General features: G+C 39.1%; 1 protein-coding gene across 19 annotated transcripts in view; it reads left to right on the top strand.

Annotated features, from left to right (window-relative positions):
• The window catches only part of OSBPL6 (oxysterol binding protein like 6), a 208,823-nt gene that overhangs the window by 147,875 nt on the left and 38,890 nt on the right, over window positions 1-22,058 (top strand). For 11 of the 19 annotated variants that reach the window (XM_082466680.1, XM_082466694.1, XM_082466691.1 and 8 more), the window contains 8 exons: window positions 186-308; window positions 3,021-3,074; window positions 4,128-4,241; window positions 4,358-4,528; window positions 7,083-7,215; window positions 12,939-13,042; window positions 13,606-13,698; window positions 18,147-18,221. In XM_082466680.1, the coding sequence (XP_082322806.1) occupies window positions 186-308; window positions 3,021-3,074; window positions 4,128-4,241; window positions 4,358-4,528; window positions 7,083-7,215; window positions 12,939-13,042; window positions 13,606-13,698; window positions 18,147-18,221 (867 nt within the window). The remainder of the gene's footprint in view (window positions 1-185; window positions 309-3,020; window positions 3,075-4,127; window positions 4,242-4,357; window positions 4,529-7,082; window positions 7,216-12,938; window positions 13,043-13,605; window positions 13,699-18,146; window positions 18,222-22,058) is intronic. The other 8 variants (XM_082466697.1, XM_082466682.1, XM_082466688.1 and 5 more) reach the window with 4 other exon arrangements.

Raw genomic sequence — 22,058 nt, forward strand, 5'->3', positions numbered from 1 at the left:
AAACTCGTTCTCACTTCAATTATAAGTGCATAGCTGGGTCTGATGTTTGAATTTGCTCCAGAATGTTGTTCATACTTTTGGTGGGTTGAGTATTGCTTCAAAAGCAATTTCTACTTAAGAATCTGCTTTAACTGTGTCATCAAACACTGAGAAACATGTGATTTGTTTTTCTTCTTTTCTCTCAGGAAGCTGACAGCTGGGAAATTATAGAAGGGCTGAAAATAGGCCAAACCAATGTCCAGAGACCAGACAAACATGAAGGCTTTATGCTAAAGAAGAGAAAATGGCCTTTAAAGGGCTGGCACAAGGTAACATTTTCATCATATTCCTCTTCAGATCATCTTCATAAATAGAGGCTCTTATTTGGTGTCATTAGGTGGGAAACCAAGAATACAGTTGTATGTGTAAAGCTAGTCTTCAAGGCCTTGTTTTAACTGAATAGGCTGCAACCTATCATACCTATTTAAGTCTGAGATCTGTAATGTCTGTATGCAGGGAAAAAATAGTTTACACGATATTTAAAATCCAGTTTGGACATATTTTTGTTTACTCTGCTTTTTTTTAACTTAAATTAGTATAAATATGTTCTTATCAAATATTCTTCTAAATATGAGACTTTATAAAATGCAGGCATGGCTTCCATTGGATAGATTTATACTAATTCCATTATTGAACCAGTTCCCTATTGCTGAATATGTAGCATATGTCTAATTTTTTATTGTATGAAGTTGTGATGAACATTCTTATACATGAATTTCCATTTAAGTCCTCGGGATAAATTCCTAGAATTATTGTTACCAGTGCAAACTAAAGATGGAAAGTCACTGATCTTGGAAGTTTATTTACTGCCTTTTAACATGTATGGTTTATTCCTCTCTACCCAACTCCACATTCTTTTTCCATCTTCCAGTTTTAATTATGGAGAAAATATTTTACACTATATTGTTGCAGTTACCTGAGTAGCAGGAATTCTGGATGCTTAGGAGAAGAAAGTTGTCCTCTATTTTCAGTATAAGCCTTCTGGTAGACCACCAGTGTCTTGTCTGAAATCACTGAAAGAACAGGTTCATTACTTGCCACATCTGCTGATGGATTTCATCTCAAGGCAGAGGATTTGTGGGCGCAAATGGCGGGGTGATGGCTGCCCATTGACCCAAAAGGGGAAGTTATGGATTATAACATCCTTGAGGAAATATATTTTTTGCAATTTAAAAGAAGGATTTAAAAATTAACACTTGGGAAATGTTGCCCCAACCCCCTACCTCTGAGGGTAGAATAAAAACCGGTCAAAGAGTCTTCTTCCCTCTCACTTGTCAGAAACCTTGGCAGTCTCCCCTGCACCCATAATATTATACCAGTGCCAGGAATCTCTTTCCACCCTTGTTCTTTCTTGGATTTTGGCCAACTGGCCACACTCCTTCCTGGAATCACCTTTGCCTTTCATTCTGACCTTACCACTTTGCAATTCCTCAAATCATTGGCCTTGCTCCTCTCTTTCCCTGTGACCATCCTATAGGTTATCCCTGTTAGAATTCTTTGATAGATAAGAATGGACGAGTGGAAGAAAGGGGTCCAAGAAACACATTTTATATAAATTGCTAACTTTAATTAAGCACTCTCAGTCCACGTTTCAGCAAAAGTGGCTGTGGTTCAACAGCAACTCTTTCTGGACCTTCCCTTAGAACATTTTGCTACATAAGCAATAGGAGGTTCTCCCTTGCATTGCCTTTTCTCTTGGTCTCTAATACCATCAGATATTTATTCAAGCATCAGCCCATTTGATTGCCCAAGTCATAGGCAATCACGTGTTTTTCAGCTATAGAGATTCCTTCTTCCAGTGCTTACTTCTTCCCCCCACCCCCAGAACCTATAACAAAGGGGTTACAGTGACCTTCTCTGAGTTCTGTGTAGGGTGTCTCCAGGCCTGACTGCCTGTCACCTCAGCAGCTAAGAGTTCCTGAGTCACATAAAAACTTCCCAGCAGAGTAATTTACCAGCCACAGAAAGACTCCCTGCATCTGTAGAGACTAGAGGAGGGCACTGGACCCATTGTTTGATTGGGTCCTGGGAGCTGTTTGTTCTCTAGTCTATTGTCCATGGAAAGGAAATCAACAGCAGAGAGTTCCTGAGGTTTGTGGAGCAAAAATGGCTAGATTCATTTGGACTGGACCATGAGTGTCTTGAAAGAGACAAAAACTGCCCCAAATATATATATTTTCCCCTTAATATAGTTCAGAAATAATTTGTAATCTCTTTTACTAAGAGTGGATTGCAAGTATTTTGCTAAGTGGAGATGCAAGCATACTGATAAGGCTACTTTTTAAACTTTCCAGATAATTCATTATTCATAGCTCCAGTCCACTGGCTTCTGTTAACAGACATGCGCATTTTCAGAATTATCTGTGGCAGCCAGGGAGATTCAGGAGCTTATCTCCAAGGTGGAAAATCCCCTGCAGACAAATTCCTCACAGAATCACTGTGACCTAACTCAGGTTATTTTCATTTCTCACTTTCAAAAACACCCCACCGTGATTCATTTAGAAAGTCTTAGTTGCAGGCCCTGGGATTCCTCCCTCCCCTCCACCACCCCTGACACCCCCATTAAGAAAAACTGTGGTGATGGGGGAGTTCCCTGGTGGTCTAATGGTTAGGATTCAGTGCTTTCACTGCCATGGCCTGGGTTCAATCCCTGGTCAGGAAACTGAGATTCCACAAGCTGTGTGGTACAGCCAAAAAAGAAAAGAAAGAAAGAAAAACAGAAAAGAAAAACTGTGGTGAAAGATTTCATCCCCATTGGATTATGTATAAAAGAACCCTACTAGGTAAATAGTATGGAACTCGAGCTAAGATTTCCTTACCATTTCATGTGACTGACCGTGGCCAGGTGCACTGAATTCAAATACATGAAAATGATCAAACATACCGATTACTAAACGGCAAGCAACGTTAGACCCACACTTGTGAATGTTTTATATAATTCAAGATACTGACAATAACTGGGGATTGTTTGGTTCTTGCAGCGTTTTTTTGTCCTGGATAACGGAATGTTAAAGTATTCGAAGGCACCACTTGATGTAAGTAGACACAAAGATTGGTTTAGAATTCTGCTTGAAGTGAGTAACCACCACAGTTTACAAGTGTTGTGCCATAGTTACCAGCTCTATGCATTGCTGTGCCTGTAAGATTTAACAAATGTTGCATGGAAGGTGTGTTTTACGCTTATGCCCAAGCTAGCATAAAATCTCAAACTGGTGCATGAAGATTTAATTTAACTATTGTGATGTGTGTTGTTAAAAACAGAAGCTTAAACCTAAAAGTCACCAACTAATAAAAATCACCCTTTCTGTCTTAGAGAGAAAACCCAAGTAGGCTTTTTTCCTGCATCTCTCAATAACCTATGCTATATGTGCTTTTTTTGAGATTTAAAGCAACATTTGCTCTTACTGAAGTCTTTTTAAGACCTATCTTATGAACTTCATTTCTGTTTCATACATTCTTTTATCTTGGGCATCCCAACTCAAAAATTATTCGAAATTATTTTTCTTTAATATAAAAAGTCATTGTTTGCATGCAAAACTGGAAAATGCTCTCCTTCTTATCATTGTGTATAGGGTACGTAACAGAGGGCTCAGATTTCAGTTCTGTCCCCAGCTTCTTCATTGAATCAGCTGTGTGTCCTTGACCAGATGAGGGCAGCCAGAAGGAAGAGCTGGCTGCTCTGTGCACTCTGTACTAGCTGCCCAATTTTGCCCCAGCAGCAGTCTTCTAGCTGATTACTTGGGGATCTTCTGGGTTGTAGGTCAAAGATTGACCATAGTCATTTTAGGAACCAGTAAAGATATCTTTTTTAGGATATAAACTGTGCAATCTAGAATTATGAAGTTATGCCAAAAACAGGAATGAGATGAATAGTCTTACTTATTGAAATTGGTATGCAGTCACTGCAACTTCAACTGTCCTCAGGTTCAGGACCTTAACTTCAGAACCTTAGCCATTTCCTCTTTGTAGAGGTGGTGTGGTATTCCCTCTCCTATAGATAAGTTAAAGATTACATTAAGCTCACTTCAGTACAAAAGCACATCAAATCACATGTCCTTCCAGCCTTTTTACCAGTCTTTTGATTTCAGATTCAAAAAGGGAAGGTCCACGGAAGCATCGATGTCGGACTCTCTGTCATGTCAATTAAAAAGAAAGCTCGGAGAATAGACCTTGACACAGAAGAACACATCTATCATTTGAAGGTAAAGTTGCCTTTCAACAGTTTCTCTGCCAGTATCTGGGGAAATCACTTGCCTATATCAGTGGTTAACAGGAGATTGGTTTCACCATTACCTACTCCTCTTGTTTATTGTTTTAGGTGAAATCCCAGGACTGGTTTGATGCATGGGTCTCCAAACTGCGCCATCATCGATTGTATCGGCAGAATGAAATTGTGAGATCACCACGAGATGCTAGTTTTCACATATTTCCTTCAACCTCCACAGCTGAATCCTCACCAGCTGCTAATGTTTCTGTTGTGGATGGAAAGGTATGACTTTGTTATATGAAAGTCAGCCCAGAAATTGCTTGGAAAATTATGCAAACATGTTAACTGTGTCTCATTTTACAAACCAGAAAGAGAAGGTTTGCTTTGTAAACTAACCCTTAGAAGGCAATAGTGATATTTACCATCAAAGTTAATTACAAGTATAGATTAGGTGGAAATGTGGACCAAGAGAATTAACAATTTTCCTTTCTATGAATGGAGTACATCTAAATTGTATGTGGCTTTGTAGGAATGTTAGAAAGTAGAGTGAACATTTGGTTAATCAGCACCTAGAAATTGATGTCTTCCTGGGTGGTAATAAGAAGACCACAAAGTTTTTAAAGTGAAACTTGTTTTTTTGCCTTGAGCTGTAATATATACATGACCATGAGACCAGTGAATTTCCCCATGAGGTTAACGCAAGTGGGCTAGAGATTGTGACAGTAATATAATATATTTGGATATAATATATTTGAATGACTAGGCACTGTGTTTAAGCATTGGACATTCATTCATCTCTAGTCTTAAATATACCCAAAGCTCAGAGACAGTAAAGAATTTTTCCAGAAGTTAAATAGACATTAAACAGCTAAGCCAAGATCGGAATCTTCATCTCTGTTTCCAAAATCCGTGCCTTTTTCATTATACCAGGTACCAGATTAAGGGAGGCTGAAGCTATTCTTTCAGCTGTATTAAGAGTTCCTTTTCTGTGTTGCTGAAAAGCTAGAGGTGTTGCCTGTTAAAAACCAAGGTTAAGACAATAGACAGGGAGACAGCTATTTCTGCCTTTGCCTCAATAATTAAGTTTTCTGAACCATAGCCACATTGCACTGCCCAGGGGTCTTCCGGTTTCTCACTTGGCACCTGATATTGAGAATAGAGACATCTGTGAATAACTAGCTGCCACAAGGAGTTGAGTTCAAATGTGTTTCAGTGAAGATTCTGCTTTTCTCTGTTTTCCTACATAGGGATATATGGAATAACATATCCAAGTTTCCTCTGCAAAGCATTGAAAAACCTCATGGAGTAACTGCAAGACTCATCAAATCAGATTAAATGAAACACAGCTGTATTTAGTTTTTGCTATTTCGATGGAAATTACTTACCTAATTTTTGTTAAATCCCGTTAATTGTATTTCACAAGGCTCTCAAACCTTATTTCATTATGGAATATCTCTCTCCTAGGAACAGGGTATTGGGTTAACCCTAGTACTAACTGCTTCTGAAATCAAAGGAAATGAACCAGTAGGTCGGGGTTATTAGGAAGTAGGGCACTTACTGAATGACCCAACACAAGATGTGCAAGATAGTCCCCAAGTTTCTCTGGGCCTCCTGTGTTCTCATCACAGAATAGAATGAATCCCAGAGTTAGTCCAAATTAGACAAGAAATGTATCCCAGATGGATATTTAAAAATATAAATGTTTAACCCTTTGGTTCTTCCAGCTTCTGCCCGTGTCTTTGGCACAGAGTGTTGATAAAAGACATGTTATTTTCATCCCTTGTGTTATTTATTAAATAACTTGGGTGGCATCCGAGAATGGCGAACTGAAACCAAATCCTCCCCACTGTTTGCCTTGGAATAAGAAAGCTCTTCAACTCTGGTTTTCATAGATCTCTTGCTCTAGTTACAAATGACATACCTCTGAGATCTAACTCAGTGAAAAATTTCTGTTACATTTATCAAAATGCAGTAAAGAGTGAAAAGAGCTTTTTATCACTTTGCTTGCATTCTAAGCATCAAATTATGAGACTCTCGAATGTTAATTGGTTTGTGGCCCTGTGCGGGTAGTAAATAAGTCTGGGTTTGCTAAGTATGTGCGTCCTTCACTTCATAATGATTTAGAAGAGACACAATCAGTTGTAACTGAATATTAAAGTCAAATATGGAGTTTTAAAGTTGTTTCAGGGGGAAATAAGTTTCTGCTTTTTTCACAGTGTTTACTATACTCACTTTAGTATCTACATACTTCATACAACTTTTATTTCACATAAAATCCCTTTAATGGAAAGTCTATCAGCTATAGGTAATAATAACTTGCCAAGACTGCCATGTTTATATGTTACACTTTTCAGTATGCATTCACAGCATGACAAGGTTGCTTGCTGGTGGGTAATGTATTTAAGAATCACAGGTAGCTGATGAGACCATGAGTTGATCATAAGGGTACAGAGAGCGTTCGGAAAGGAAAGGCCTTCACTCATGAGTTGAGTACTGCAACAAGGACACTGTATCAGCTGTAACTTACTGAGTAATGCAGAACTATTGACAATTTGAGTTGGCATGTCCTTGTGAGTATGAGATATAACATACTTGAATGTTGTCCCCTTTGTTTTTTGGTGGAGATGGCAGCTTAACAAGTGTCGTGTCGTTATTGCTTAGAAATTTTGGCTCCACTGAGCTCGTACCACATTTAGCCAAGAGGCTTCTTCCATATTTTGAGCGTGCCTTTTTGTTCCTCTCTTTTTTAATGTCGCTTCGAGTATACTTGTGTTCTTTTTAGTAACTTAAATGTACTATTTCTGCCTAACCATACACGTTTTTTTATTCATTGTAGGCGCAGCCGAACAGCTTTCCATGGCAGTCCCCTTTACCATGCGGTAGCAGCCTCCCTGCAACCTGCACGACCGGGCAGAGCAAAGTGGCAGCCTGGCTACAAGACTCGGAAGAAATGGACAGGTGTGCAGAAGGTTAGTTCTTGCCCATTGTGGGCTCTCAGGATGAGCCAAAGAAACAGACGCAAAAGGGGCAAATTGTGGGTGCTGCACCTTTCACCCCCCAAGCCCCCTTGATTGCCTCCAGCTTTTTTTTTTTTCTTTTTTTCTTATTTTTATATCCCAGATCGTCTCCTTACCTGTCCGTTCTCCTGCATCCTCACAACTCCTGAATCTGGTTTTGCCCTTACCCGCTTCAACCCTCTCACTTCATCGCGTTAGCAGTTCCGCCTGGCTTCGTTAGCCTCCCACACCCCGGACCCTGGGGGCAATCACCCAGCTGAGTGCTGCCTCGGGAGCAGCCTCCAGCCTCGCTCCTGACAGTCTCCTAGGTCACTTTCACAGCTGCCTTCTCTGCTGCTCCGTGTGGCCCACACAACAGTGTATGTTTCCCAACAGCCAACAATAAACAGCAAAATTATACTGATCCTAGATCCACAGTTACCTGGTAGTGGTGTTCCACCATGGGTCGGTTATTAAGTACTCCGAACTAATACGCGATTCTTCACTGTACCATCTCTCAGCCTCTTAATCTGCAGAAACTTTCTCCTTCCTTGAAATGAGCCTTAGCACATTGGTCCAAACTGGGTCCACAGACCATTTCCAGTCTGTGAGACAGCTTTCATTTGACCTTCAAAAATGAACAAAACAAAACAACACAAAAACAACGTAACAAGTATTTAATACATCTGAATTGATTTAATTTTTAAATTATCTTGAGATGATGTTGGGCCTAACTTTTTTGATATTAAATTTTTTTCTTTTATGAAGTTCCGGTGAAAGGAGATGTTACGTTCTTTTATGTCCTCACTTAGAAAAATTGAAATTTGGCAACCTGTGTTCATGCCCCAACCAATTCTTTTTTTTTTTTTTTTTTTTGCTTTACACACGTGTGAACTCAAAGTCTGCAGCATTTTTATTAGCCCTCTCCACATTCCAAACTTAATCTTTATCTGAAAATATGACTTTAAGGGAGATGTTATATTCATAAAGTGTGTCCAGCTAACATTCCATGAAAAGGGTTTTACTTGAGTATATTCACAAAACACACAGACATTACTTTGCCTTTATGAACTTCAGGTTGGGGAAGAAGCTGACCTCACTGTCCTAGACACTGCAGGCTTGCCTCTGCCGTGGTTCTAGACAGTCAGCCTCTCCTCTAATTTCTGCCACTTTGCACACGCTTGTGGAGTTTAACCTGGCCACCGACATTGCTGAAAAGATTGAGACCGTCTACCTGGACAAAGTCCATTCATGTGACCAAAATAAATAGACATTGACCTTGATGCCAAGAAGCCCCTGGCTGGTTGGGGGGATGTCTTTGTCTCCCTGTGTGCTTCAGATACTCTGTGGCCCATCCCTGTGCCCTCTCTCCAGTCTCGGGGGTGACCCTGCTTCTCCCCATCCTGATCTCTCTACCTGGGTCCTCGTCCTGCCATCCTGTTCTCCTTCAGGATTAAGTGTAGTAATGATCTCCTGTCTTGAGAACAACCTCAGTCTTTCCCACTTCAGTCATTCCTGCCCGTAGACTTCAGCTTCTCTCCCATAATTTGACTTTGCCCTTTTTGCTCTGTGGAAGAAGCATTCTTGGCAGCAGGACGCCACCTGCTTTCTGCTGTGTTCTCAAGCCTCATCCTCTGACCCGCCCTGCAAGACCTTCTTTAATGAGCCTCCTCTTTTAGGCCCCATGAAGTTTTCCTTTTTTTCCAACTGCTTCTTCTCTGTTTCATTGGGATTCTCCTCTGGCCAACCTGGGTTGTAGGGATGATCAAGATTCAGTATTCTGCTTTTAGCTTCAGTAATAGTAACTATAGCTTGTTGAGTGCTCATATGGGCCAGGCACTGAACTAAGCACTTTACATATGTGGTATTTTATAGATTTTCACAATAGTACCAAGCGGGAATTTTGAACCATATTTTTATAGGTAGAGAAACTACAGCTCAGAGAGGTGAAGTAACTTGTCTAAGTTACACAGCAAGTACTTGACAGAGCTGAAGGGCTAACCCAGACCAACTTGATCCTAATGACTCTGCTCTGTGCTTTGGAGATGACAGACATGCTTCTAGTTTCAACTGCAGTCTCTGTTTTGATGATGGTAGTGGTGGTGGTGGCGGCAGCTGATAGGTATGGGGTGCCGCAGGCACTGTTCTAGGTGTTTTAAGTGCGTCAACTCATTTAATCCTCTCAACTCCACCTTACAGGTGAGAAAACTTAGGTACAGAGAAGTTAACTCACTTGGACCCAGTTCACACAGCTAGTAATGGTGGAGCTGGTATTCAAACTCAGGCAGTCTCACTCCAGAGCATATGCTCTTAATCACTGCACCATATTTCTCTCAAAAGAGCTGGAAACTCTCTTTAAATTTCAGACCTCTGTATCCAGCCCGTGCTACATTCCCACCCCCTCCCTTGCCGTGGACCCTCTCTGTCTGTACGCTCGGTCACGCCTTCTCCTCAGCCTGGCTAAAACCAAATTCTCTGTGTCGTCCGTGAAAATGGTCCCAGTTCCTGGGCTCCCCTGTTTTTGTCGGTGCTGCTCTCATAACCACTCCTGAAGCCTCTGTCATCTCTGACTCACCCACACTGTTCATCCAGCTGAGACTGAGTTCTGTTATTTCTTTGCAGACTTCCCCCATCTCCCCTCCCCCTCATCTACCCGTCCTCTGGAATTCCATTTCTGCTGTCCTAACTCAGGCTCACCCTTTGCCCAGTCTCTGACTGGTACCCGCACCCTCAGTCTCTTGCTCTGTGTCTCCGTCGCTCTCAGAGGCTCCTGGGAAATTACTGTGTTTGGACATGTTGGCATCCAGTGCCAGCACTGAGCAGCCGTTATCCCATTGCCCTCGGCTGTGAGACGTAGGTATTGCTACTGTCCCCACTTTGCAGATGAGGAAAGTGAAATGCACGGAGGTTAAGGAGCCTGCCCAAGATTACGCAGCTGCCCCGATAGAGAGGCTGGGACTCCAGCCAACCCACATTTGACTAATCCCAAAGCCATTCTTTGTTCACTACATATAATAGTCCCTCAAGACCACTATTTCATAAAATAACTTTTTGCAAAAATCTCTTCAGGTGGTTCTCCGTGAGCTCTTGGGCTTTAGTCCAAACTACTTAGCCCAGCGTTTAACATCCAGCTTTCAGCTTTCTGGCCCTGCCTACCCTTTCAACCTTGCCTTCCATAGGCCTAATTAAACTTATTTGCTATTTCCTGAACGTGCTTGCATGTTCCTGCATGGAGGAAGGCCTTTGCACAGTCTGTCTTCCCAACCTGCAGTGCCCTCTCTGCCCTCTCTGACCTTCTCCACCTTCCTGTTTTGCTGAAGCCTTTTTATCAATCCTCCAGACCCACAAAAGGTTCTACTGTCTCTTATAAGTCTGCTCTGACAACCTCAAACCACAGTAACTGTCCCTTTCCTGAACTACCACAGCACTTTTTTTTTTTTTTGGTCTATTTTGATCATTTCGTAGCATCCCAATATTGAGGTTGGTTGCATTTCAGAAGTTCATCAAGTAACATCTTCTTGAACCCATAACATAGCACATTTATAGTTCCAGTACTTAAAGAGGTTAGCTATTCATAGGTCTGGACTTCTGTCAGTCCAGATCTCAAGTATGTAAGGGAATTTCTTGGCTCTCGGAGAGCATTTTTTCCCATAGAAACAAAATGTTAAATTAGTATTTTATATGCCATCCTTATGTACCAGTATATGCCGTCACTAAAATGGTACGTAATAGTTCAACGTACAGATTATTTATTGTGTACATTTTCTTTAAACCAGAATGTAAATTCCATGAATCTTATTTTATTGCTATATTCCCTGTGCTTAGAACTGCGCTAGGTGCATAGTGTCTTCCCAGTCAGTGATTCCTAAATGAAATAGTAAATGGATAACTTTGGATATACCTTAATTTATTTAACTATTCCACAATTGGACGTTTCTTTTTATTTTTTTTAATTTAATTTTTAATTTTATTTTGGAGTATAGTTGATTTACAATGCTGTGTTTGTTTCAGGCGTACAGCAAAGTGATTCAGTTATACATATACATATATCTATTCTTTTTTCAGATTCTTTTCCCATGTAGGTTATTACAGAATATTGAGTAGAGTTCTTTTAGAACAAGGTAGGGATGATGAGAAAGTAAGTAAACTGCTAGATATTTAAGTTTTAAATTTTTTACTGTTATAAACTGTCTCAACAGTCCTTTCTTGGCATAATATTTCCTTTTTCCCAGATTCTAAAATTAGATCTAATTTAATGAAATTCTAGAGATTTCTTTTTTAAAGGTATTTTTATTGTCTTGGGCAAGTCCGTATAATTCTTACATACAACCAGACACTTAAGCAAGGAGAGAAATTCTGCCAAGGGTCTCATTTCTTCCATGATAGAAGTGTCAAGGAATGGTGTACTTGTTCCAAGTTGAGGCCCTAGAAGAATGATTAAACATAGTGCAGTTAATACTCCATAAAGACCATTTCTGGTTTTCATAGAATTTTCTCACCTCCCATCTCAGTTGCTACTTTCATTAGAAAGGTAAGAGAGTAAATAGTACTATCACCACTTGACAGGTGAGAAAACTGTAGCTGAGAAGTGTAAAGTAAATCAGTGTCTCCCGACCCTTAGTTTTGGATCCTTTTGCCTTGAATCGAGTTCATTCACCAAGTTCTCTTTCCATTCTGTTAGAAAGGATTTTAAGCCCCGTTTCTGTATCTCTATGCTACCTGCATACACCATTTGTGTAGAATAATCACAATTATTTAGGAGAATTAATGTAATATTTACTGGATAGAAGCTTTAATGGATAGGTAGTGTTAGATAATATCCCTACCAGCATGGTGCTTGTGATGTAGTGTTGTTCTTTAAAAGGCAAGTTAAAATATAGGTCTCTTCTAGCCAACTCCTTTCTCCTCTTCCCTCTAACCCCTGCCTTCTTTCTTTGTACTAATTTTCTCCCTCATTCCTTCCCGTTTATCTTCTGTATTGCCTACCCTTCCAAGTCACTCACCTTATTTTCTTCGTGGGGGGCATGGGAGGAGTACAATGGTGCCGCCTCCCCTGAGATGGGGAGGGGGTGGTGGAAGGGTCCCAGCCTCCTCAGTACTCTCTTCCGTCACCTCCGTTGGGCGATTTCCTTTCTTGAGGAATGTAAAGGCCAGTGATGGCCAAGAGTTCCCTGGAAGAACAGCAGCAGCACTTGAACAGCCCCACCCTAGGGCAGATGCTGCTGAGAGATGGGACCTGGGGGGGACCTGGCCCCCGACGTGTTGCTGCTGCCCTGCTGTCTGTAGAGTGTGCATAGATTCCGAGTCCTATATGAAGACCTTCATAGCAGGCAGACACATTCCTAACAACAAAACTGTACAACTGCTGAAGTTCCCTTGAGTGTGCTTCTGATGTGACAAAGGCCACCTCAGCAGGAAAATGAACACACCCCATTTCACTGGGATTCTAATGGCTTTCTACACTAATAACTGTTCATTTGTAAGAGTGGGTTTTGAGGTCATCCAATAAATAATCAGTGGTTTTATGGTTCTAAACCAGAGACCGGTTCTGTTTTCTTTCATTTGCCAGTATCATCATTCTATAAACATAGATCTGCCTCATCATATTTGCCATAATTTGGATAGAGTGCCTTTTATTATCATCACCACCACTCCCTGCCCAGTTGTAACATATTTTAATTTCTGATTTGTATTAGACCTTGCACACTGCCAGTCAAACCTTGTGGAACTTAGCAAACTCCTGCAGAATTTGGAAATACTTCAGAGAACTCAGTCAGCGCCTAACTTTACTGACATGCAGGTAAACATTTTACTGCTGCTGGTCAAAGGACCTTAAGATATTCACTCAGAATTTTTACTGGATTGTTCTGTGAATATATAAGGTAACATTTAAAGGGAAATAACTACAATAAGGGTTGGTTTATATTCTGGAGTTATTCTTAATACTTTTGAATCTTGGTGTCATTGTGTTAAGATATATTTTTTGAAATGTTTTACATTTAAATACAAACTAACTGGAAGAGGTAAATATCTGAATCATTCTTTCATTTTTGTGTTGCATTAGAAATGATAGTTATGAAGACATAACTTAGATACTCTCAGAATTATTACTGTCTTTTCGTGTAGCAAAAACGCTAATCCTGTTTTCATTTGGTATAGCAGAAAAACATGTTTTATGGTTAAGTTTTTATCTCTGCTTTTAATGCCCACTGTGCATCAGATATACCTTTATCTCCTGGCTGGTCTGCTTTAGGCGTCTAACAATGATTCTATACTAACTTTCTGTGCTCTCTTTGTCTATACCTGTATCATCTGTGTTAACTTAATAATGCTTTGTTGCTTTTAACTATTTGTGTAATGTAGGCTAACTGTGTAGATATTTCAAAGAAAGACAAGCGGGTCACAAGACGATGGAGAACAAAAAGTGTCAGCAAAGATACAAAAATACAACTGCAGGTACAGACTTTACTTTTCCTTCATTTATACTTATATATATTTTTAAAAATATTAGTCTGTATATATCAATTCATAGAAGTTGAAAAGTTTAAAGCAGCTTTTAACTGCTTTAAAGCTAGTGCTTTTCAGACTGAGTTATATTATCTAAAGTAGTGAGAAATCTATTCTTATTCTGGCATAAGTAAAGAGAATTTAAGGTTAAAATTATGTAATATGGCTGTAAAGTGGCATTTTCATCCTCAATTATGGCCTTTGAACCATTAAAACATATTTTAACAAAAAGTCACCTTAAAAATCTAGACTGAAAATCAAATGGGTTGTAATGAACATTCATTTATATATACTAGATCTTAAAAGAGGCTTTTATATGTTAATGCTGTCCAAACTTGTATCTATCAATAAATGAGATGAGGACTGCAATAGGTTAGAAAGTAACAAACCTGGGTTCTAATCTAATCACTGTGATTTCCTGGCAGTATAATCTCGCATTTCTGTTAAATTTTCGGGGCTTCCATTAACTCCTGAGTAAAGTGATGGAGTTTACTTAATGATCTCTGAATTCCTTTTCAACTCTAAAATTCTATGATTCTACAAAAATATTATTGGCCATCAACAATCACTTTTAAAATTTGAACTAAAGTCTTCATGGCTGTGATAAATTTACTTGAAATTCATTTTAAATAAGTTATTTAGTTGAAATGAATAGTTTAAAATTTTTAAAGTAAGATCTTTTTATGTTATTGCATTGCAGTGATACAAAATATGGCAAATGCCTAAAATCTCTTAAGTCAAAATACATGTTACTTTCAGATCTTTAAGGTTGAGTTTTCACTACTCCAATTCTAGCTATATATTATAAAGGACTCTTGCCCTGCACAATCAAAATTAGACTTATGATTTTGCTTTTCTTTTTATTGTACTATAAATCAATCTATATTCTAACACAGAGGTAAAAGGGACTGCTTTTTAGAATTCTTCAGTCTTTTAAATAAGAACAATAATTCTTCCTTAATTCTGGTTTTATTGATAACATTCTTTGTGTTTTAATTCTGAATGCATGAATAACAAACTCTTTGTTGCTTTGCTTGCTAATCTGATATATTTGAAAATAAATTTTCACAAGCACTAATGATCGGTGTCTTTTTTTAGTTAGAATGTCCACATTCTATTAACACAATTTTTTGTGGTCTTTTGTTCAGTATGTTTCTGTGCGTTTTCCCTTCTTTTCAGAAAATTAATACTATAGAGACAAATGTGCCAAATGACTTCACAAGAAAATTGCCTAAAATTGCTTTTGAGCACATGATTGTCTAGTTTTGTGGTGGTCGTTTTTTTGTTGTTGTTGTTGTTTTTTAAACATGGTATCTATGGTTATCATAGCCAGGAAAAAAGAACCTTAATTATAAATAAAATAATTGAAGAAGGCCAGCATCGTAAGAGCATATACATTTGTGGATAGATATCATTTCAATCTTGTTTTTATAAGGTATCCCATTGAACAAATTCCCATTCACAGCTGTGGTCTGCAGTAGGTTTGTTCTCAATGTGTATGAGTGCAATGCCACTGGCTGTCCTACTGTGGTTACAAGGCCCACCATGGTCCCCATATCACTCAGTTTTTTCTGGAGGAAACAGAATGTAACTCTGAATAGCCCTCCTATTCACAGGCTGTGCTTTTCAATGTGTGAAGAGTTTATGAAGATTTTTTTCTGAGTCATCAAAAGAAGTTGTTCAAAAAGCAGGAGAATATTCTCCATTTCATATTCCTGTCACATTTTGGGGTGGTTTGTTCTTAAATTTTCATTTATGCTCTTTTGCCTTGTTTCTGTTTTGCCAAAGAGTAACAAAATGGCCCTTGTGATTCTACTTTAATTATTTTGGGGGGAAATTGAAACCACCTCATCCCCATACTCAAAGAAAACGTTAAACTTTCGAAAGTAGATTTAGTTCCAACTCCAGTAGAAATACATAGACTGAGAGGTGGCGGTAAACTATTAATCATTCCCAGAGAAACCTCACTTCCACTTGAACTGGTAAAACAAAGGACCATAGGGTGAATGCTGCAGAATTTAGTACCATCCCTAGACATTTTCTGCTCACCCAAACCAACAGGCCTTCCAGGATCCCTCAGGTTGCTCATTCTCTATCACTGAGAAGTTACTTGGGAGTTTCTTCACCATGCACACCTGACTGGGGAATCTTAAAATCAACCAGGGATGACTATGACTAATATGAATGTCATTACTCATCAGTATTTTGCCTACAGAAAGTCATAGCATTTATTTTTACTGTGGTGGATTAAACATACCCACCACTTTCTCCCACCCTAATACACAGGTTTTTCCCTCCTGTTTTAAATGTGTTTCTTGACCATCAGAATCCCATCTCATGATACCAAGTATTTGTTTTGAGCCCATAATCATCTCACTACTTGAACCACTTTCTTCATGGTTGTGGCCAACTTGAGAGATTTTTTTGTAGTGAGTGGCTCATTTTTCATCCCCTCTATCGTTTGGAACTTCTAGACCACCAGCCATTTATGCAGGAACCTAGACTGCCTGGTGGTGGTGGTGGTTCTTGTTCCTGCTATTGTTGTTATGGATCTTGTTTTACTGAAGTTTGTATGCAGCATTCTGTAGTAGTTGTAATTTTTGAAATAATTATAAAGTAGATCATTTTAAAAATTGACCTTAGGAAAGTAAAAATGAAGAACATGTTATACTGGATGTTTGATTGCTTAGTCTTAGGTAAGTTAGATTATGCTATTGATTTGAATGTGAATGTTAAAATTTGGACCATATTTCTCCTTGAAGCCACTGGGAAGCTAGCTCAAGAATCCATCGTATAATTCATTGGAAGCAATAGTTGTCCTAGACGTCTCTGTGGAATTACCTGTTAGAAAAAATACTTCCTGTGTCCCAAAGCTCAAATTTCTCATTCTCATAAAAATCTCAGTATCATCATTATGCAGTAAAACAGTTTGGTTGTGTTTTAAATGAGGTGGAGGAGGGCAAGAAGAGAATGATTTTATAAGGGTTGCTATAGAAGAGATTGCTGTTACATTTCCTGTGTTGCTAATAGCATGCATTAAATACTAGATCCATAGATATTGGAGAGAATGAGGAATAGTAGGAGGTATGGGGTAGCAGATAAATGATCTGATGTCATTCATGTGCAGCTGTCCTAGATCTCACAGATGCTCAAATTACACTGAAGAGTAAAAATATATTCTTTCTCCTTTTTTTTTTTTTAACTACAATAGGCATAAAGGAATTTTGTATAGGAAATGTTTTGTCTAGAGCAGATTATATGTGTGTGTTTGTGTTTAATAAACATATACATATATGTACACAGAAGGTTTATGACGATTGAGAGAAATGTGAATGTAATTTGGAAAATTAAAGAGAATTGGAGATATAAGAATTTAAAATATTTTTCTGTTATTCCAAAGACTAACACAGCCATGCTGCTTTTTTTCTCAGTCTGACTGTTAGGTGACTCTGAGAACATTTCAGCTAATTGGAACTGAAATTATTGCTCACAACCTTGAAGAGTCAGGGTCTGTCAAATGCAGCAAAATTGAGTTGATTAGAAGGCAGTGTTATTATCCCTTTATCGTGTCCACCAAAAAGAGAAGAAAAAAAACAAAGAAGGAAAGAAAGCAAGCTCTAAGATTCTTCTACTGATTTATGCATAGTTGCACATCACTAAATGAAGCCTATACTTTCAGATTTTCATAGCTGATTTTTATAGGTGTTATCCCAGCACACTGAGAACATTGAGATTTTTTTCCTATGTTATGGGGACTGGCTTCCTCCTTGGAAAATTCTTCAACCGGAAAATCAATATCATTCTTAATATTGAATCCCAGAGACCTTTATAGTAGGAAAAAACATAGGGAGTTGAGGATTCCTGGTATTCTTCCCCTTACTTTTTCCTCCCAGCAAGAAACAAAAAATTCTTCCAGACCAACAGGAGGCTCTCATTACAACCTGTTTGTTTTAGCCTTTGCACATTATCAGCCTTTGCACATTATTTATTTAGTCACTTTTCCCTGAACTCATTTTTCTTTTTTGCTTCGATCTACTAAATGCCTTTTGGCTTCTTAGAACATGGCATTGCATGAATAAAACAAGACGTACATTTATTTTACCTTGAAATCATAAGCTCTTCATCACTTCATAACTTTCCATCTCCTTTTGGGGTAGGGGTTATATTCAGCAAATAGATTTAAGTGTTTGTGTGTTCTACCATGAGAACAATAAACTTTTCTCACAGCGTGAATGCCCCTCCAAGCTATTTTCAATGCTAAGATTTAGCAAAAGTCAACTTTCAGTTAAAAATTCTCCCTCTCCCTTGTCTGATTATCTTTCATCCTCCCATATCCTGTCTTCTCCCTCTCCCATCCCGTGTTTTCTCCTCCCTCCTCTTCTCTCATTCACTGTCAGGAAGGGCCATCTTCGAAGGGCCAGTTCAGCACAACTCGGCGCCGGCAGAGGCTAGCAGCAGCAGTGGCTACAACAGTGAGTGGATTTCAATCTCAAGTGGATGTTTAACGAGAATGAGAAACTGTGTACTAGTGTCACCCTGCCCCGCATTCTAATGGTGTCCCTCGTGTGCGATGGCATCAAGCACAGCCCTCTCCTGTGTTGGTGAAGCTCTCGCATGTTCTCTGGCTGTCTTTGCAGTGCCGGCCTCGCACACAGGTGTTTGGGTTTGCAATGGAAAACTATCATGGGATCCAGATCTCTACTTCTACTCTCAGTGTGAGAAACAGTTTAAATTCAAGGATGCAAAACGGAGTGTGTGGGCGATTTCCTGAAACGATGTGGGTTTGGGGGTTTTTCTTTTTGTATTTTTTTTTTTTTGCCATACTGATATTGGAACCTTTGCTAACTGATTTCTGTTTTTCTAAGAAAAGCCATGTTACTACAGACATAAATTGTGCTTTTTTGGTAGCAGTGTGACTATTTGAAAAGGATGTGAGTATAAAGAAATGAGAGGGTAAGAAAAGGTGAATTTTGATGTCATCTCTCAGCGGCTACCCAAACTTACACTTGCAAAGGAAAGTTGTTTTCTGGAAAGAATATTGAGCTCGAAATCAGAAAATATAGTGTGGAAAGGAGAAAACCACAAAGTTAAATGGTGTTTAATTCACATCTAGATGTTGGTTTGGCTTTTTTTTTTTTTTTAAGGAGAAAATAGGATGGATATTAGGAGGATAGAGGAAGTATTGAGATATATAAGGCAAATAACTAAAATTTAAAATTGAATAGAAGGTGCTTAGAATAGTGAACTGCCACATGGAATATAAAATAGAATATGTAAACCAAGAACCTTATGCTGGATAAAAATAAATCATAATATTTGTTTAAACATGACATCCTATCAACTTTTTATATACAGAGTACTGAGTTCATGGCAAACATTAATTTTTTGGCTATTACGTAAGATTTCCTGAATTATCATAGTCTTGCGCTTGCTGCTGGAGGAATGTATTTTAAGACTAGAATTGCTGAAAAATATGAAAAGATTTTGGTTGAGTTGTAGGGGAATGGATACTGGTGTATGGATTTTTGGTTTTCTACTTTATAACTAGTGACTGACTCTTGATTTATATCTGGGTACTTAGCTGGTTTGTTTGAGAGACAGAAATAATTTTGATTGTGAAATGGACAAGTGACATGGAATTTATTAGGCACTGACTCTTAAACTCACAGCTTTGTGAACACTTGAACAAACAAATTTTTGAAATTGATTTCATGGTTAATGTCTATCTTATGCATGTATTCAAATACAGATGAAAAAAGTATCTGATACTGACATGGTAACAGACTCTGACAATAAATCCATGTAAAATCAATTTTTAAATTCTTAAATGTAACCTTTCATTTACAAAATTCAGAAATCCAAATGATTATTAGAGAGAGAACAATATCTCAGTATGGAAAGGGAGGGTCAGTCATTTTATGAAAATACAAATGTTTCCTTAAATAATGTACTTCTAAGATGGCATGCAGGGAAGTGTTTGTGTTTCTACTGTGTTCATTTTTTGATTGCAGATACATATAGTGAGTATAATAAAACTGAGATTAGAACCTATCTGAATAGGTTGATTTTTTTTTTTAGTTGGGAGTACAAGAGAAAAAGCTTTTGAAAGATGGAGGTATTAATGCTCACCTCCTCCAGGGTAGCTGTGACCACAGAGGTTAAGAATAATTTAGAGCGTCTAATGAGTGAAGCTGACAGCATTTAGTCATGTATTCAGGAATAACTAGAGGGAGTGGTTACTCTAAACCCTCCAGGATCTATAGCTTTTAACTCCATACCAGAGCAGGACAGCATCTAGCAGGACCTCCCGCTGGCTCCCTCAGCCCCTTGCCCACATCTCAGTGACCTGTCGCTGGTGACTCAGCCCTCCTGTTTCTTTTAGTGCAGTGGTTCCCCTTTATTCCCTGTCTTTCCTCTTCCCAACAGTAAAGGTAGCCCACACATTTGGAGTCTGTCCTGTCCTGCTAGTTGCCTTTTGTCTGGAATTCTTCCAGATGACTCCAGCTATTTGTTCTCCTTGCCCACTTAGGTGTGTAGGGCAGCTGAGATTGCTCCCAAAGGCAAGTACACCCAAGATGTTTCAGAGATTTATTCTTGTTGATTCTTAGCACCAGCATCCATAATGGCCCACTTGCGCCATCAGGCAGGCCCAACGGAATAGGGGGTTGGGAAGGAGAACCTCTGGCCCCTCCCCGTGGAAGGACCCCAAGAGTCCCAGTGCAGTCAGTACTCCACACTAGCACCCCTGTACATGGGATGCAGAGTAACAGCAGACTTTTCACATTGGCTCCGTGAGTTGTGTATGCTCAATATCTTCCTTAGACTTGCTGTTGTGTGTTCTCTTTTTTATTCATGTTCACCACTGCTAAATTTCAGTGCCAGTAGTTCACTGTCAATCTATTTCTCTTTTGACTTCTTTATAGACAGGTGATAAAAGCATCTCCTAACAGCCCCCTTCCAAACTGCAGTTACTGGTACCAGAATATTCCAGGATCAGGCTTCCTCCCTGTCACAGCACTGCAAGGAAGCCTTGGATTTCTTTCCTAAGGAGGATGTGAAGTTGCATTTCCAGCATTGATGTTTCTCACATACAAACATTGAGAGTTGTAGACAGCCCCACTCCAGTCATCACTGACAGAGAACCTAGTTACCATTTAAATTTTCAAATCCCATAATACTCAAATTGATGAATAAAAAACTGAGTAAATAAGTCCCCAGGCTGAAGAGATACTCAGTTAGAGTTAGATTAATACATCTCAATTTATATTCTCAATTTCATTTCATAAATTTTTCAGTTAAAATGATCCATTCCACATACTTCTTTTAACCAAAAAAAAAAAAATCAATATAAACATTTTCAGTCAGAAGTATATAAATATTAGTTTTCAATGTCCCAGGGAACTGTTTGCGGTTTGAATAGAGCATTCCAAGTCCCTTTCCCTGTGGGTTATATACAAAATCATTTTTACCGTTTTAATTGACAATTTAAACTTCCATTATGTTCAAAATATAAATTTGTAACATGTTTTTCTTCTCAGTGTCTGATTCCAACTTATAATAAAGAGCCCATTATCTCAGGAACAAGTCTGTGTCCTCACTGGACTCCCTGGGCCTCCACTACACCCTGGCCTCCCATCACTACTTCTCCCCCAGCCTCCCTGTCCACTCAAGGGAGGAGACCCCTCTCCTACGCCATGCCCCTCCTCAGAGTGTTGAGGGCACCTGAGTGCAGATAAAACCCTTTTGTTGATCCTCAACACATTTCATTCCCCACCACCAAACACGCACATTCCTTTTTCTCAAATGCTCTTCTAGTTCCTTGCATCCTGAAACCATATCCTTAAATCTGCAAACTCCTTGGTCTATCCATTTCCTCAAGTCACAGTCTCTGCCCATGACCTCCTAATCACCAACCTTTCCATGGATTCTCTCTGTCCCTCCTAGAGGGCCTTGGGCTGACTGCTCTTTCTAGATTTAGTATCACCACAGGCAAGGACAGAAATTTTCTTTATCTGTCTTTAAATATTCTTTCACATAAACCCCATTCCCTTATGGATATCCTAAAAAACCTCAGTCATTACTGTCACAAGGTTGCCTGGATAGGATTCCAGCAAATTACTGAACCCAAGGACTCCATTTTCTCAAATGGCTTATCTGCCACTTTTGTGTCTCTTCTCTGGAATAGCCAGGAATTCAGATCCTGATGAGATGAACAAGCTGTTGACACCTCCCAGCCCAGTGTAGCCAAGGTCCCCATGGGGGATGAGGAAGAGTTACTTTGATGACTCCAGATACCAAATGCTTCACAT

Source organism: Balaenoptera physalus (assembly GCF_965194825.1).
Source record: "Balaenoptera physalus genome assembly, chromosome: 6".
NCBI classification, from domain to species: domain Eukaryota; kingdom Metazoa; phylum Chordata; class Mammalia; order Artiodactyla; family Balaenopteridae; genus Balaenoptera; species Balaenoptera physalus.